At 47.9% G+C, this 17,982-nt stretch overlaps 2 protein-coding genes across 6 annotated transcripts in view; one reads left to right on the top strand and one right to left on the bottom strand.

Annotated features, from left to right (window-relative positions):
• OGG1 (8-oxoguanine DNA glycosylase) overlaps positions 1–17,982 on the top strand; it is a 44,778-nt gene that overhangs the window by 5,876 nt on the left and 20,920 nt on the right. For 2 of the 4 annotated variants that reach the window (XR_005795652.1, XR_005795653.1), the window contains exons 6-7: positions 9,082–9,275; positions 9,710–9,793. Coding sequence is in view for 2 of the 4 variants with exons in the window: in XM_040492056.1 (XP_040347990.1) it covers positions 125–211 (87 nt within the window). In the remaining 2 variants the exon portion in view is untranslated. Of the gene's footprint in view, positions 1–102; positions 1,057–9,081; positions 9,276–9,709; positions 9,794–17,982 lie in introns of those variants that run through there. The other 2 variants (XM_040492057.1, XM_040492056.1) reach the window with 2 other exon arrangements.
• Positions 385–12,048, bottom strand: CAMK1 (calcium/calmodulin dependent protein kinase I). Of its 2 annotated transcripts, none has more exons than XM_040492051.1 (12): positions 11,479–12,048; positions 9,349–9,463; positions 7,219–7,350; positions 5,412–5,486; positions 5,188–5,326; positions 4,219–4,420; positions 4,049–4,124; positions 3,265–3,377; positions 2,637–2,715; positions 2,453–2,540; positions 766–883; positions 385–662 (listed from the first exon to the last, which is right to left on the bottom strand). In XM_040492051.1, the coding sequence occupies exons 2-12, from the start codon at positions 9,429–9,431 to the stop codon at positions 580–582; spliced, it is 1,188 nt and encodes a 395-aa protein (XP_040347985.1). In that variant the 5' UTR covers positions 9,432–9,463; positions 11,479–12,048; the 3' UTR covers positions 385–579. The 2 variants fall into 2 exon arrangements, with proteins under 2 accessions (XP_040347985.1, XP_040347986.1); XM_040492052.1 differs by having other exon boundaries at positions 4,219–4,345; positions 11,479–12,043.

Raw genomic sequence — 17,982 nt, 5'->3', positions numbered from 1 at the left:
ACTCTAGTGGATGTTCTTCGCCCTGGCCCTGCTGCCTGTATACCTCTCCACACTGCCACTGGCCCCATCAGTCCTGACCCTGTGTACCCTGACCCCATGCAGTGTCCTTCCCCACTGTCCCCAGGTGCTGTTCAGTGCTGACCTGCGCCAACTCCACCGAGCTCAGGAGCCACCAGCAAAGCGCAGGAGATCTACAGGCCTTGAAGGCTAGGTGGGGGGCACTGGACAAAGGGATACCCCAAATACCTTTCCCCACCTCTCTTCTCCATCCAGTCTCGTGTTGGGAAGAGGGCTTCTTGCAGCTACCTCAGGGGCCAGGTACCCTCACATTAAGTAGTTTGCACAACATTGTGGGGTGGAGGTTATCTGGTGAGACAGAGCTACTATGTTTTTATCTCTTCCCTTTATTACAAGAAAGAACAATAAAATAGAAACATTTGTGTGGAAAATGCAGTGGAGGAGTGATAGGGAAAGGGGTGGGAAGGCAGTGAGGCTGGGTAATTCCAATTCAGGGAGGGAAGGGGAGCAGGCTGCCCCAACCCCTCCCACACAAAGGATCTGGACCCTGGATCTGGGGCCCTAGAGCTGGGGGGGCAGAGTAGGGGCCATTTCTGAGCCCGGCTCCACACAGCCATCTCGACAGCAGCAGCCAGACGCTGGCCCTACATGGGGAGAGAGAACAAGATTGGTCGTAGGAGCAGACCCTCCACTCCAGCCTGTATGTCTCTTCCCACCCATGCCCTTCCACAGAGCACTGGTCCTCACCCCCAGATGCTGGTGTCAGCAGCTCCCCATGGCTCGCCGTTGGTCCCTGCCCCTCCTGGCTGGTGCCCAGCTGTAGCTTTCTCATATGCCGCACCACGGCCGTGGCATTGAAGGCTTGCTGTGGGGAGAAGGGGTAGAAGGGACTTTTGAGAGCTGGAGATCATGGGACAGGGTCTGGCAGTGAGATTCATGGGGTGGTTTTGTCATTTTCATTCAGGTGTTATTGGTTGATCCCCTAAAACTCCCTGAAACCTCTACAAGGTCTTTATTAAATTACATTCAGCCACATTATATATTTACACAGATACATGCATATGTGTGTGTGTGTGTGTGTGTGTGTGTAATATGTATACATGAACAAGTATATACAACCCTTTATGTATAAATTCATATTCACATCATAGCAAGCACTTAAAATAGCAGTATGTGTCAGGCACTGTTCTAAGCACTTTATTTGGCAATTCATTTAATCTTCACAAAGGTCTTTGAGGTGGATACTATTAGTGTCACCATTGCCAGAGGAGAAAACTGAGGCACAGACAGGTTAAATAACTTACCCCAGTATGTGTATCATTCTCTATTTAACATATCTACGAAGGTGTCCCACACATCCTTCATATTCACCATGTCCAAAACCATAGTCATCCACCCCAAGACAGTTGTGTGCCCCTGGGATCCCCATCTCAGTAACAGTACCACCATTCACCTTTTCCCCAACCAAAATCTTGGGCCAGCCTTTGACATCTCCTCTCTCTGCCAACATCTCTTCTACCATCACTTCTTATCAATTCTACCTCCTAAAGGACTCCTGAGCCATCCACTGTTCTCTGGTCCAAGCCCTCACTGTCTCCTGCCCACATCTCTGCCATAGCCTTCTAAGGGGTCTCCCAGCCTTAACTCCATACCTCTCTCTGCATCCTGAGAGCCCTTTCCAGGGGCAGGTTACTGCTAAAAATCCTGGGTCTCCTCAGTGTCCTCAGGACCAAGTTAGTTCTCCACTGTGGCACTCAAGGCCTCTACTTCCATCTCCAGTCTGGGCTCTTGCCCCACAGCCCCTCCATTCCATCCAGACTTACTACTTGCACTTCCCTGAATGGACATACTCACTCTCTTGCCCCTGGACTTCTGCATACTGGTCCTCTCTGCCTCAGACATTGTTCTGTTGTACCTGGCTAATTCCTACTCAGCTGTCAGGTCTGACAGGTCTATCAGGCCATCATATGTCCCTTCCAGGACCCCATAGGTTGGAGTAGATGTCTCTTTAAGAATTATAGTGTTCCAGGGTGGTGCAGTTGGTTAAGCATCCAGTTCTTGATTTCGGCTCAGGTCAAGATCTCATGGCTCATGGGATCTTGCCCCGAATCAGTCTCCACACTGAGCATGGAGGCTGCTTGGGATTCTCTCTCCTCCCTCTCTCTGCCCTTCTCCCACTGGCAGTCTCTCTCTCTCTCTAAATAAATAAATAAACAAACAGTAAAAAAGAATTATACTGTTCTTGGCAGTCAGGGACTCACTGGGATAGAGTGTCAGGGAGTGTTGAATGAATGAATGAATGAATGAAGTTCTTGTAAGTGTCCCTGAGCAGTTACTGTGACATGGTGCTAGATGCTGTGTGAGCTGAGGCCTGGAGAGAGGTGGGGAGGACGTCTGGGGAGGCTGGGACCCAGGACCAGGGACATGGGCTCACCTTCCACTTGCTCTTAGCAAAGTTCTTCTTGATCTGTTCGCTCACCGATTGGTGAATATTCTTATCTAGAGCCGTATCTCCTGCAATCCTAGGATAGGGGTGTGTGGAGGGTTGTCTATGAAGGCAAAGACAGGTTTGGGGGCCCCAGACCCCACCCCAGCCTGCAGCTTATTGGAGCTCTCACCACGGGTGCTGCAAGGCCTGCTCACAGGTGAACCTCTTTTCTGGATCCTTCTCCATCAAGTGCCGGATGAAGTCTTTGGCTGAATCCCCAAGAAAACAGCAAAGAGAAATAGCATGATGGTACCTGTGGATACCCCCAACACAAAACCCACCCCCTTGGGTCTGGCCTGGCATCCAAGCAAGACAAGAGGCCAGATCTGTGTATGTACCGCCCGACCCCACCTGTACTCTTAGTGTCTAAGCTCACCCCACCCACCCCAGCCTTCCAGTTCTCTCCTCTTTCCCTTAAAAAAAACTTGTTCTTAAAAAAGATTCTGCTCAGTATATTCACACTGATGTGTAAGTGACCAATAATGGCTTCACAGTTTTGCCTCCTAGTAAGAGGTACAAAAGAACATATGAAAACTTCTATGGTGGTATTTCAGGCATAATGAAGTCATTGGGTGTGGTATTTTCAAAAATACTAGTTTTGAAGACTGAACGAATGCCTACAAGTTTCTCAGCCTGGGGCCAGGCAGAGGGAAGCACCTGGGGTGCTTGGTGTCTGGTCTCAAAGACAGCTCTTAGTTTGGGGCTGGGGAGTCTGACCAGAGGTAGGGCCCAGGGGAAGATGGCAAAGCATCAAATACCAGAGTCAGAGATGTCGTCCCAGTAAGGAGAGTCAAATTCGTACTCGGCCTTCAAAATCTGTTCAAAGAGTTTGGCATCATTCTCGTCATAGAAGGGGGGATAACCGCAGAGCCTGGGCAGGGAGAAACTCCTCCTCATTTCCACTTTCAGTGTATCCATTGGCTCCAATATGGAGCTTTGAGGTAGTGTCAAGAGTCAGGCAACACCCACAGGAAGCAGTTCCCCCTTTTACAAAGGGGAAATCTGCCCCTCTGTGCCTTGTTCACTCCTGTCCAGCTACACTGGCCTGTTTCTTAATTTGCTACCTTCTTTCCTTCCTCAGGGCCTTGCATTTGCTGTTCCCTCTGCCCCCACACCTCGAATGTCTTCCCCCACACCTCAAATGTCTGTCTCCCTCACTTCATCCAGGAGATAGCCTAAGAAATGCCTTTTTTCCTGACCTCCTTACCTAAAATGGCATCCATCCCCATCTCCCTAACCCTGCTTGATTTTTCTTCATAGTATTTTACTACCTGACATTTTATAGATTTACTTGTTTATTGTCTGTCTACTGTACTAGAATTTTTGCTCTCTCAGGGCAGGCACTTTGTTTCCTTCTCTTAAATCCCCAGTACTTAGCACAGTGCCAGAAACATAGTATGTGTTGAATGAAATAATATTAGTCATTAATAGGTAGGTATACACTTGGATGGCAGGAAGAAATAGGAGAGAGGAGAAAGAGGGCAAAGTAGGGGAGAGGAGAATGCTAGAGCCACATGCCCCAATGGCCAAGACCCTACTCACAGAATGTAGGCAATGACCCCAATGGACCAGCAATCCACTGCCTTGCTGTAGGGCTTCTGGGCCAGGACCTCAGGAGCTATGGAAGGAAGGAGACATGGTGGTGACAGATCTCTGCCCTGCAGCTTCTGATTTCTCCCCTATCCATGGCCCCCACCCAGGGTGCTCCATACCCACATATCCTGGGGTCCCGCAAGCTGTGGAGAGCACACTGCCAGGGTCCTCCATCTTGGAGAGGCCAAAGTCAGAAATCATGATCTTGGAGTCTTCATCCAGGCTGTAGTACAGCAGATTCTCTGGCTTGGAAGGTGGAGGGGAAGGAAGAGGTAGAGATGGCCAGAGGCTGGCAGAACCTTCTACTTCTCCAAGCACCACCTCAAAGACATCACCCCAAAAGCCACTATGGCTTCACAGCTGCCATCTTGGTTGGAGGCACAAGAAACTCAAGGAAGTTCTCAAGGAAGTTAAAAGTAAAAGACAAGGGCCAGAAAAGACAAGGGACTTGGGAATGTGAGTGGGAGTTTTCCATAAGCCAGATTTGTATTGTGAGGCCCTAAAGAATTTTCAAGCACCTACTTTGTGCCAGATCTTGTGCCAGTGCTTGATTTCATCCTTACCACATCCCTATCAGGCCAGTCTGCCTAATCCCACTTTACAGGTCAGAAAACTGATGCCTTGAGAGGCAAAGGGACTTGCCTGAGAACCTACAGTTAGGGAGTAGCAGGGACAGAATTCAAGTCCAGATCTGTCTCACCCCAGCGCTCTTCTAGACTGGAGGAGATGTACTACAAAATGTGAACCCCATCATAGTCTCTGAGGTGTAGGGTTTCACAGGGGCTTCTGGCTTCCTTCTTTATGTTTTGCTGTCCCATCCAAGTTTTCTACAAAGAGCAAAGTGGGACTTTTATTATCAAAAAAAGACCAAGGCACTATTTGGATAAAATAGCAGCACCATTCACCAGGGTGTCCATTTGAGCGTCCAAACCGGAATGGGAGGAGGCAGTTTAGGGTTTACAGGGTGCATTTTGCAGATGGGAAGCCGAGGCTCAGGGATGGGGTAAGAGTTGCCCCAGATCACACAATGAGGGGTATGTGGAGGCTGCACTCGGCACCCCAGCTCACCACACACCCTTGCACCCCACCTTGAGATCTCGGTGTACGATGCCCAGGTCGTGCAGGTACTTGACGGCGTCCAGCACCTGGAAGATGAGGCGGCTGGCATCCCGCTCCGTGTAGAAGCCTTTCTCCACAATGCGGTCAAACAGTTCTCCACCGGACACCCTGCAGCCGAGGACAGGGCAGTCTGGCCAGAGAAGCTAGGGAGGGGCGGCGGGGAGAGATGTGAGCAAGGGGTGAGGCCACTCACAGCTGCATGATGAGGTAGAGGTGGCCCCCACTCTCATAGATGTCATCCAGGGCTACAATGTTGGGGTGCTTGATCCTGAAAGGAGAAATGAAGTGGTTCAGAGCTGAGGATAGCTCAGCCACTTTCCTACACTCACCTTGAAGAACCACCACTGTAGACCTAGGCAGGACAAACCAGGGTTCTGGGTCCCAAAAGGAAAAGCTGATTCACCATGATTTATTATGATGTAATGGAAGGTAGGAGAGCACAGAGAGATAAACACTGGGCTCTGGCATCAGACACACCTCGGTCTAACCTGCCTCCACTATGTGCTATTTGGGGACAAATCTTTTTACCTCACAACACTGATCAATATATGATTTTAACATGTTTCTGGGTGCCTGGGTGGTTCAGCCGGTTAAGCAAGTGATTCTTTGTTTTTATTTATTTTGAGAGAGAGAGTGTGTGCACGTGCGGGGGAGGGGGTGGAAAGAGAGGGAGAGAGAGGAGAGAAAGAATTCCACGCAGGCTCTGTGCTGACAGCACAGACTCACACTCGTGAACCATGAGATCATGACCTGAGCTGAGATCAAGAGTCAGAAGCTTGGAGTGGCTCAGTTGGTCAAGTGTTCAACTTCGGCTCAGAGCCTGGAGCCTGCTTCAGGTTCTGTATCTCCCTCTCTCTCTGCCCCTCCCCTGCTCATACTCTGTCTCTCAAAAATAAATAAACGTTTAAAAAAAAGTCAGAAGCTTAACTGACTGAGCCACCTAGGCACCCCAAGCATCTGACTCTTGATCTCAGCTCAGGCCTTGGTCTCAGGGTTTTGAGTTTAAGCCCCACATTGGGCTCCACACTGGGCATGGAGCCTACCTTAAAAAAAATAATAATAATAATAAATTAATTAATTAATTAAAAAATAAAATAAAAAGTGTCTGTGTTTATAAGTTTATCAGCCTCCCCCACCAGAATGCCAGCTCCAGGAGACCAGGGGCTTTATGTTACCATTGTTCCTCCCACACCGGGTGTAGAGTAAGTGCTCACTTATTCATTGAATATTAAGCCTGTTTCCTTATCTATAATATGAAGCCAGTGACAGTACTTCCCTCAAAGAGTTGGAGTGAGGATCACGTGAGAAAATGCAGGTAAGAATCTTGGCACAATGTCTGGCACACAGTGAATGCTCAATAAATGAACCGATGATGGTGACTGAGCTTGACAGGGGCCATGGCTCTGCCACAAAGTTGCTTTGTGACCTTGGGCAAATCCCTTACCCTCTCTGGACCTCAGGCCCCCTCCCACACCCAATAGTGGAAATGACCAGTTAATCCCTGACCAGGGTGGTTGGAAAACTCAGGCAAGAGGATAGAAGTGAAGGTTCTCCATAAGCTTTCCAGTGAGGGCAGCAGGTTACACACAAGTATAAGCAAATCATAGACAGTTGGTTATTGATTTAGTCAGGGGGCTGTGAGACAGGTATTTTTGAACTTCCTGAGTGGCTTTAATATGTACGGGGAATTGAGGTAGGTCTTCAGTAACACCAGTTGAGATGTGATGGTCCAAGCTACATTCAAGGATTGACTTTTAGATCTGAATGAACAAGTTAAGCCACTATAAACAAGCAGTGGCATTAGCTGTTGCAGCAGACACCTGAAATAAAGGGACCTCTAAAGTGCTCCACAATCCTACCAAGTGGAGATTATTACCCCATTTTATAAATGAGCAATTTGAGGCTCACAGGTTAAATGATTTGCCCAAAGCAGAGGTAGGAAGAGAATAGGAGGAGTCAAGGCAGGGTCAACCCACACAGAGACAGTGTGGTCCACGCACTTGTGCAGGACAGCGATCTCGTTCTCCATGCTGCCCTCCTTGCCCTCCAGAGCCTTCTTGGCGATGCATTTGATGGCCACCAGCTTGTGAGTTCTTTTATCTTCTGCCAGGATTACCTCTGAGAAGGCCCCCCTGCAAAGAAAGGGGATTCATGAGGTGAGGAACTGGAACCTTAGCTTCCCTTCAGCCCTTCCTTCATACCCCTATGGGTATCATGACCACCTGTGGACCATGAAGATGAGATGAGCCTCCCTACATCACTCTTCCAACCCCTGGTCCCTGAGGTGGTCACATGACCCACGGCTGGCCAATCAAAATAGTCTATCCTTGGCTACATTAATTGGGTCACGTGATGCAAGCCAGGTTACTGGCACTTTGAGAATAAGGTGCTCTTTTTCCTTCCAAGCTGATAAGATGCAACCCTGGAGCTTTTGGTGGTTATCTTTGCCACCACTTGAGGAGGGCCTGCTTGAGAATGAAGGCAACACAAATGAAATCAGAGCTAAGAAATTTCCCGGTGACAAAGATAATTTCCTGATAACATCATGTGAGCCCCTGGATCCAGCCATGCCTGAAGTTTATGCCCTGGGCATTTTGATCCATGCAAAATTGATTCATTTCTTTTTCTGCTACAATTTCAGTCATGGTTTACTTAACAACTTTTATAAATTTGAAGAACCATCAGCATCACCTGGGGACTTTTTAGAAGTGCAGAGGGGCGCCTGGGTGGCGCAGTCGGTTAAGCGTCCGACTTCAGCCAGGTCACGATCTCGCGGTCCGGGAGTTCGAGCCCCGCGTCAGGCTCTGGGCTGATGGCTCAGAGCCTGGAGCCTGTTTCCAATTCTGTGTCTCCCTCTCTCTCTGCCCCTCCCCCATTCATGCTCTGTCTCTCTCTGTCCCAAAAATAAATAAACATTGAAAAAAAAATTAAAAAAAAAAAAAAGAAGTGCAGAATCTCGGGCCTTAACCTCAGACTTACTAAATCAGAATCTGTATTTTTAACAAGATCCTCAGATGGTCTGTATGCTCACTGATTGTTGAGAAGCAATATTTTACAAGTTAGTTAGAAAAGAACAAACTCATGTACTAAAGTTCACTGATGAAGGAGGATTTCCTAGCATCTTCTTTCTAGGACTATTTGTGTTGCCTGGGATAAGAAGTCTAAGTCAAAGAAAAGCATCTCTCATGGCAAAATCTCAATCATCAGAATAACTAGTGACTGTGATAGCCTCAATGCTGGTTTCTAGTCATGTCCCTCTCCAATTTACCCTCCATGCTTTGGCCAGAGTGACTATCCTGAATTGCAAACCCATCAAAATATCTTAAATGTCTTCCTATGGTCCATGAGATAAAGTCCAGCCCCCATAGCTTGGCTTTCAAGGTCTTACATGACCTGTTCTCTCTTCTCAGAGAGAAGCATCTTCCACTCTTCCCCTAGCCTCTGATTACAACTCTATCATTCTTCACCTCTTTCCACACATAACATGCTTCTCAGCCTTTGCTTAGGCTCTTCCTTCTGGCTGGAATGCCCTTCTCCCTCTCTGATAAGTGCACTTCTACTCATCCTTCAGTCCCTAGCTCTAGGCAGTAGCTACCACTCTGAGCTCTACAAAGTCCTCATTCCTGACTTTAACAGGAACACATCATATACCCTGTTGTCATTTTCCCTGGGTGTACTTCCATCACATGTTGAGGATCAACTTGAGGGGAAAAGATCAGGTTTGAGTTATTTCTGGATTCCCACCACTGAGAACAGAGCCATGCCCAGCTTCGTTTCCTAAACCTAGGCCAAAATCCCCAGCTCTTGGCCAAACATTGGAAAGACTGGCTCCTTCATTCTCCCCTACTTTGTTCTCTTCACAGGAACCCAGAGCTGCAGCCAAGAGCAGCCTCTGTTCCACCCACTGTCAGCCAGAAGTGAAAAGATGAGCCAGGCTGGGCCATGGCAAGGCCGCTGCAGGGCCTGGACTATAGCAAACAGGAAGCAGTGATAAACTGACCAGAGGAAGTACCACCCTGGATGCAGTCGCCCTAGCCAGCCAGGCCCAAGAGTAAGGACCTTCCCAACCCCACACCCCGGCTCACAGACAGCCTCCCCCTCCACCCCCGCTTGCCTGCCCTGAGACTCACGTTCCCAGAACATCACGGAAGTCGTAAATGTCCCTAATGTCCTCCACCTGCTTCCAGCTGGGGCCGTCCACTGCCCCCGGCATGGCCCACTGCCCCCTGGCCACAGCCAGGGCTCCTGAGAAGGGAAATGAAGGGAAAAGACTCAGTAGGGCCCAGCCTTCTATGTTGGGACTTAGGGAATTGAGGCCCCATTCAGTCATTCAGCCTGCATGTATTCATTCCTTGATTCATTCATTTGACAAAGTTATTCAGCAAACTCACTCACTCACTAGTCTTTTGTTCACCCAACAAATCCTCATGCCTAAAGGAAAATCCTTCAAGGTGGCAGCAGAATTCTTTTTTCAACAAAGTCATTTGTTCATTTATTCAGCTCCAAATCAAAACACTCAGGAGGATGCTGACCTCCAGGAGAACAGCAGAGAAGACCCCAGAGCAGCTTGTACAAGTAAGTGCACAGCCCTGGAGGGTTCCCCCTGTCTCCAGAACCAGGAATGTCCCAGCCCCACCCTGGGAATTGCTGGGGTGTCTCCTCTCCTTCCTCTTTCTTCTTCCACCCAGTCTCTCGGAAATCAGGTTTCCGGCAGTCTGGGCTTCCAGCAATATCTCAGCCACGTTTTTAAATAGCTCCTTCTGCACTGTTACCACGGCAACAGCAGCCACAGCTGGAGCTCCCCAGGCCACCTATTATACCCCCTCTCCCTTCTGGCTCCCTGTTTGGGTCCCAGAAGTCTGAGAAATGGTCCTACCCAGTCTGTCCCCTCCTGGCTTCTTCTGACCCTGCTCCAGCCTGTACCTTTCTTCAGAGACCTCTGTCAGCAGGGAGTTCTCTCCCCATTTATCAGATGGAGAATAGGGAGACTCAGGTTGGAGACAGATATGGACTGGGTCCAAAGTTGCCCAAATGATGACTGGCTGGGGCCCAGTTAAGCTTGCTGAGTGCCAAGGACTTTGACAGGGCCACTCTCAGCTTGTCCTTCCAATATGCAGCCAGACTGGAGCCCATTCAGACCCAGTATGCTCTGTGACCTCAAGGAGGGCACTTCCTGTTTCCCCTGTGGGAGAATGAAAGGAAGGTGCCCTGACTAGAGTCCCTGGTGTGAGACCCCACTCCTTGGATAGGACCTTGTTTCCAGGGGGTCCTAGCCACCCATCCCAGGGGCAAGAAACTTCTAGGAAAGGAGATATGATGGTAGGCTCTAGAAACACAGTTTTAAAGCCCACTTGGAGGCCTGGCAAATACAACCCTTCTAGTTCCACACATATCTCTGCACCTGGACACACCACACCAAGCTCCACCCACAATACCTGCCCCAGATTCAGTACATTCCATCCCCAGATACCCCAACACCTGATCATACATGTGTACCCAGGCATCAGCACACATGTCCAAAGATACACTCCCCCTGACATCCTCACATCCCAACATCCCTCCCACAGATCCCTCTTACACCCCAAAAACACACATCTGCACACACTCAGACCACATCTCTCTCTCTCTCTCTCACACACACACATATTCCTCACCTATGTACCAGACATCCCAGATACATTCATACCCTTCATCCTGTTTCTATACACCCTAAAAGCTCCTATGTTCCAAACTGAACCCCAACTCCTTACATACCTAACTTCAAACATCCTCAATACACATATAGCCTCCACTCTTACCACCCTTGAGCCAGATGCTAGCATGCACAACACCTGGACACACATCTGCAACAAAAACAGATTCCCAGATATCCCCACCCATAAGGATACCCTTACACTGTAGCTCCGTATCTGATGCACAGGCCTGTGCTAAGACATTAGCACACCCCAACACGGCCCCACATATTTATAGCTCCAATGCCCAGTCCTTCCACATTCAGACCCATCTGAACGCAGGCGCACCCACACGCACACCCTTCCCACCTTCCGACATTACCCACTCAGTTCCCCACCGGCCGCCTGGCACCTGCGGGGCCTGGGGGCAGAGGTAGGAGAGAATGGCCCTGCCCTGCCCTGCCCATCCAGGGTCTAGCCCCCTTAGGCACCTATCCCATCCCTGGGGGAGAGGATCCAGCGGCTGGTGGGTCCAGCCGCCCCTCCGCGGATCCCAGGAGCACAGGTGGGTTGGCCCCCGGGCTGTACCTGCGGCTGCCCCGCCGCGGGGCTGGCTGGAAGGCCCGAAGTGGCTGCCGCTGAGCTCTGGCTGCCGGCTGCTGTCTGCCGCCGCTCCGCGCCTGGCCCGCCCGCCCGCTCGCTCCCTCGCTGAGGCTCGGCTCGGGCTCTGCTGGCTGCCTCCGCCCGCCTGCGGCTCTGATGTCAGTGGAGGAGGAGCCTGCGGCGGAGGGACGAGGGACCGGGAGGCACAGCTGCGCTCCCGGGCTGGGGAAGGGGCGCGGCGGTTGGAGGGGAAGCCCCTAGTTCAGGTCAGCTCCTCTTCTGGACTTTTCCCTCCCTTCCTCTCCGTAGGGCCCCCATTTCACAGAGGGGACAACTGAGGTCCAGAGAGATGAAGGGTTCAAAATCAGCAGTTGGTCAGAGGCAAAATTAAATTCGAATCCAGGTCTGTGTGATGCCAGAGTCTGGCCAGTTCCACCCTGTCGCCTTGTGGAGTTTCAGACTAGTCCTGGAAGCTCCCTTGGGAATCTTGGGTTCTGTCTCCCCTTTCTTCTCACCGTCCCCTTTCCCCCAGTGCCCAGAAGGGAATCAGGCCCTCAAAAGGGCTCAGGAGACTGACGCGGGTTGGGGGGTGGGGGGTGGGGGGGTGGTGATGGAGGGCGTAGAGAAAGGGGAAAGCAAGAGTAAACAGTGAAGAGAATAGAGACAGTCGTAGGGTGGGGTCCCCAGCTGACAGGCAGAAAAACAGACCCGTAAGTCCCTTCCTTGGGGAGGCTGAGCTGAAGTTCCAGTCCCCTGCACCTGCCCCTCAAAATAGGTGTGGTGCCCTGAGGGCTTGGGACTGGGAGGGGGAAGGGAGGAGAGGGAGTTAAATCAGGATCCCAGAGGAAGCAAGCCAGAGACCAAAGCGCCACGTGACAGGCTGGGTTCCTGGGGTTGATGGCTAGGCGCCAGGTTTGGGGGGGGGGGGGGGGGGTGGAGCACAAACTGCTCCTGGGACGTCGGCAGGGGTCCAAGGGACCTGACCCAGGTCCTCTTGCGCAAGGCTTTCCTTGGGAAGAAATTTGGTGCAGGGTGAGCGAAGGAGCAACTCAAAGGAAGTGTGGGTGGGGCTGGACTGGGGCCAGTCAGAGGAGGCACATGCTTCGACTCCCACTCTTCCTCACCTCCCACCGCCCCAAACTTGTGCGTTTTCCAGCAGGACTTGGGGAGAGGATGATTCTGACCCCAACTCAATTTCAGCTGGCTTTTACTTCTCTTTTCCCTGGGACTAGATCAGGGGTGGTTGATGTATTATGCCCATTTTTGCCCATTTTACAGATGAGAGAGGATGATGGCTGAGGTTCCTAGAAAGGCTTTAAAGACTGATTTATCTGGGGGTGCCTGGGTGTCTCAGTCCATTAAGTGTCTGACTCTTGATTTCTGCTCAGATCATGATCTCAAGGTTCATGGGATCAATCAGTCCCCAATCAGTTGGGATTCTTTCTCTCCCTCTCTCTCTATGCCCCTCTGCCTCTCTCTCTCTCTCTCTCTCTCTCTCTCTCTCTCTCTCTCTCTCTTTCTCTCTCAAAATAAATAAACATTAAAGAAAAAAAGGGACTGACTTATCTGAGTCACATTTCACCTCTCTGAGCCTCAATTTTTCCATTTGGAATATGGGAATATGTGACCAACTGAGAATTCTATGAGATAATAAATGTGAAATGCTTGGAATACCATAGGGGTTCAGATATGAGAGCTAGACTTAGTGTAAACTGAGGCTCAGAGAAGGGACCTGATTGTCCAGGGGCAGGGGACACAGGTCAGTTTCCCTGTCCTGAATCTCAGTATCTCAGACTTCCTAGTTCATGGGAAAACATATCTCCTACCCAGGGCTGAGGCCCTACTCTCCCCTAGACCACGAATACACCCATTGATCTAGAATTATTTCACTACAAATTCCTGTTTATCTCATTGACAACATTTCTGAGGTGATAAGGTGGCCTCTGTCCTTTCGAGGACTTGTACACCTTTTATGCTCTGTTTTACACGTTGCCTGCTTTTGAGCATGTCTGAGGGCACCTACGCTTTCCTTTTTGAACAAATACATTCTCTGTCTTTTTAAAAAAATATTTCTACTAGGCAAATAATTACATAAGATACTAAAAACACACAAAGACCATCCTTGTCACTGATCAGATTCTTTCACTTGCTAAGTAGCAGAATCCTAACCTAAGCCAGCTTCACCAAAGAGGGACCTGTGGCTCACAATAGCTGACTGCAAGATTGAGGGAAAAACAACATGGATCAGGGTCTTGGAGACTGGAACTGGAGACACAGGGCTCATAGCATTTGCTTTCTTTTTTTTTTTTATTATTATTATCTTTTTTAACGTTTATTTATTTTTGAGACAGAGAGAGACAGAGCATGAATGGGGGAGGGTCAGAGAGAGAGGGAGACACAGAATCTGAAATGGGCTCCAGGCTCTGAGCTGTCAGCATAGAGCCCGACGCGGGGCTCAAACTCACAGACCGTGTGATCATGACCTGAGCCAAAGTCGGACGCTTAACTGGCTGAGCCACCCAGGCGCCCCAGCATTTGCTTTCTTGTATCTCTCCTTGTCTCAACTTCTCTGCACGTTGGTTTCCCTTCCTCTGCAGAGTGAGCTCTGCCTGGCAGGAAATGTGGTGTGAGGTAGTCTCAGCTTTCCAATGCAACCCAGCAGGAAAGCTCGACCCAGTTTTCATATATCAGTCTCAGGGAAGGACTCTGATGAATTCTGCTAGAGTAACATGCCTACCCCTTGGCCCCAGACAAACTATTGCCAGGGAAATGAAGTACTGTATTGGGTAAATGTACTGTCATGGGCAGCCACACCAGAGTCAAGGGGTGAAGAGGCGTGTCTTGCCAAAAGGAAATAAAGATTCTGGGCAGGCATGAATAACACATCTATCCCAGCCCTGCTCCCATCAATCAGAAATAACTAGTATTAGTATTTTTTGGTACCTATTCCTCCAGACTTTTTGGGATGCATGTATTTACATACACATTTCCTCCTACAGTCCCAACCCCCAATGAGCATATCTCATGGTACTAAAACAAAAAGTCAAGGACAGTCAAATAGATGAAGGAAAAAGGAAAAAAATCCTCTTCTCTCCTTTGTTATTAAAAAAAGATGACCAAACAGCTCAGACACGTCCATCAGTTCTCGCACACAGAAAATAAGCCATTGGAGGGGTGAAAGGTTTTCTAAGATTAGAGAGAATGGAAGAATTCCTATGGAAAAGATGGACAAGGTTATGTGCAAAACAGAAAAACATTCTTTTTTTTTAAAAGAGTGTTTTCTTTTTTTTAATGTTTATTTACTTATTTTGAGAGAGAGAGTGAACACAAGCATGTGAGCGGGGAAAGGGAAGAGAGAGAATCCCAAGCAGTCTCCGTGCATCAGTACAGAGCCAAATGCGGGGCTCTGTCCACGAACTGTGAGATCATAATCTGAGCCGAAATCAAGAGCCAGAGGCTTAACCAACCGAGTTACACAGGCACCCCCCCAAAAAACATTCTTTAACTTCTATTGCTGGAAACAAACAAACAAAACCTTACCCTACTCCAAAATCATACCCAGCATTAAAAGGCAAACTTCAGACTGAGGAAATGTTTTATAGACAATGGGTTAATATTTTCTATTATGTGAAGAACACTGAACATTGATAACAAACAGACCCAATAACTGGTCAGTGGAGACAGATAAAACACAATAAACATGGGACATTTTCTACCTCACAAGTAATCAAAGCAGTGCAAACTAAAAGGCCATTAATAGCCTTTCAATTCTGAAGTTTAAAAAACTAGTGACACTGAAATTGTCAGTGTGAGCAATGGATACTTCTGTATTTCTGGTGGGAAAATGACTTGCTAAAACTTTCAGAAAGCCGTTTGGCAATATGCATCAAAGGCTTCAGTAACGTCCAGGCCTTTTGACCCAGGCTTTTCTCTTCTGGGAATTAATTTCAGGGAAATAGTCCTAAATTAGGACAAAGCTATATGCTCCAAGATACTTGAAGAAATATTTTCCAACAGCAAAATTTAGAAGAAATCACCAAGAACGGAACAGTTAAAAAACATAAGGTATGCCTATGGGATGTAATATTTCACAGTTCTTAAATCGATGGTAATGCAACCTACTTAATAAAAGGACAGAGGCACCTGGCTGGCTTGGTCAGCAGAGAATGCACCTCTTGATCTTACGGTTGTGAGTTCAACCCCTATGTTGGGCATGGAGCCTACTTAAAAAAATAAAATAAAAGGATGAAAATGCTTGTAATGTTAAACAGGTATGCAGTTTGGGAACTTCAGTGTAAAATGCAAAATGTATGTTATTCATAGCAGAGTGGAGAGGAACACCATAAATGTTAACAATGGTCAAAAAATCATCTGATTTTGTTTTGTTTCTTTTACTTCTCTCTACATGTCTATATTCTCCAAACTTTGTTGAGTAATATTAACTTTATTTTTTTTAAGTTTATTTATTTTGGGGGGGAGGGGCAGAGAGAGAGAGAGAGAGAGAGAGAGAGAGAGAGAGAGAGAATCTCAAGCAGGCTCCATGCTGCCAGTGTGGGGGCTCAAACTCATAAACTGTGAGATAATGACCCGAAATCAAAAGTCAGACACTCAACCGACTGAGACACCCAGGTGCCCTGAGTAATATTAACTTTATAATTAAAAAGTCACTTTTTAAAAAAAGTATGCCAGGAGACGGTTGGTATGTACCAACTTGGTGGTCAAATTTTAAAATTTTATTTAAAAAATAACAAACAGGTGCCTAGGTGGCTCCGTCAGTTAAGTGTCTGACTCTTGATTTTGGCTCAGGTCATGATCTCATGGTTTGTGGGATCGAGTCCCACGTAGGGGTCTGCACTGTCAGTGCAGAGCCTGTTTGGGATTCTCTTTCTCCCTCTCTCTCTGTCCCTCCCCCACGTGCATGCCCTCTCTTTCAAAAATAAATAAATAAAATTTTTAAGAAAAGATAAAAAATAACAAAGAAATAGAGAAGATTTAAATGTCACATCCATCAACATTTTTCTCTCCTACCATTGAAACAGTGATGGCACATTAATAAAAGTTTGGGGTCAGACAGACCAGGGTTCAAACTCTGTAACCCTTACCAGCTGTGGGATCTTGGACAAATCATTTCATGGCTCTGAGCCTCAGTTTCTTCATCTATAACATGGCATAATCATACTGATAAGCATACCTACTTTGTAGGGTTATTTTGAGAATGAAACAGAAAGTGACTTTCAGCCACTAGGCTAGTTCCCTCATTGTCACTTGGATCCCCAGTATGTACCTGGTGCATAATAGGTGTAAGAAATGAGACAGAAAGAGAGTTTTTTTTTTTCTCTCCTTTTATAGCTATCAACTGCCCTGGGACAGCTGCTTTTAATATTATTTTTCCTTCCATCCTTGAAGCCCCACATGTTCCATTCAGGCTCCAAATTTGGGATTCCCTTTCTGCCCTCATGGTGCCCATCCCTATTTTCTCATGCAGTCAGGAGCAGCCCATCTCAGCAGGCTCAGAGGTCCCTCTAATGTTTACCAGATCTGACTGCTTTGTCTTGGTTAACACAGGCATATTCTGGGGCAATGATTCTTGTGCTTTTCTTTGATAATCAACCTATAATTTTTTAAGTTTACTTATTTATCTTGAGAGAGAGTTGGGCGGAGGGACAGAGAGAGAGAGGGAGAGAGAACGAGAATCCCAAACAGGCTCTGCACCACCAGTGCAGATCCTGATTTGGGGTTCAAACTCACAAACCGAAAGATCATGACCTAAGCCAAAGTTGGATGCTTAACCAACTGAGCTACCCAGGCACCCCTCAATGTATAATTTTGTGTGCGGTGGTGTTGGCAGGTCCAGAGACGGACACTTAGAATAGGGCCCTAGAGTCTACAAAACTGGCTTACAAAACTGGTTCCCCACCAGCTATCTGATCTGGCTCTTCCCCTTTCTGTTTCCTAGTTTTCTTATCTGTAAAACAGGGTAATGGTCTTACCTGCTCTGATGTAGAATCATTGAGAAGAGCAAATACGAGAAGTCACATATCTTGCAGAAGTATCCTCCCAGAGCTGTCTTGTAACAATATGGCCTGAGCTTTCATCAAAGGTTGTGATAAGAAATCACCATGTGAAACTCAATCTCCATTGTTGTCAAATTTATAGAGAATATTATCAGTATATGACTCCAGTGGAGAAGTTTCCTCAGCATGAGAAATTATTGGATTTTTCTGTCAGGAAAATTGGAAGATGCCCTTTCCTCTGATATCAAAGGAAGAGACTGATTCATCTTATCGCCGTTTTTGTCTTGGCTGCCAGGAAGCTTAGAGCTAAATCTGATGCTTAATGACAACAGTTCCATTAAAACTGATGGGCTTAATTTTATATTTGTATTTCATGAAACTCATTGTACACATCCTCAATCATAAGTTTTCTCAAATTCTTTTGAGAAGAAGGAAGGAAGGAAGGAAGGAAGGAAGGAAGGAAGGAAGGAAGGAA

This window comes from Herpailurus yagouaroundi, unplaced genomic scaffold, assembly GCF_014898765.1.
Source record: "Herpailurus yagouaroundi ecotype Mexico unplaced genomic scaffold, PumYag 183, whole genome shotgun sequence".
Lineage (NCBI taxonomy): Eukaryota > Metazoa > Chordata > Mammalia > Carnivora > Felidae > Herpailurus > Herpailurus yagouaroundi.
The sequence above is the reverse complement of the archived record's forward strand: the minus strand, read 5'-3'. Positions and strand labels throughout refer to the sequence as shown.

Excerpts from the sequence above, each read along its gene's own strand:
- CAMK1 (XM_040492051.1), bottom strand. The coding sequence starts at position 9,431 with ATGCCGGGGGCAGTGGACGGCCCCAGCTGGAAGCAGGTGGAGGACATT. Across the intron at positions 4,125-4,218 it reads CGGGACCCCAGGATATGTGG|CTCCTGAGGTCCTGGCCCAG; the intron begins GTATGGAGCACC and ends TTCCTTCCATAG. Across the intron at positions 3,378-4,048 it reads GGGGTCATTGCCTACATTCT|GCTCTGCGGTTATCCCCCCT; the intron begins GTGAGTAGGGTC and ends CTCCCTGCCCAG.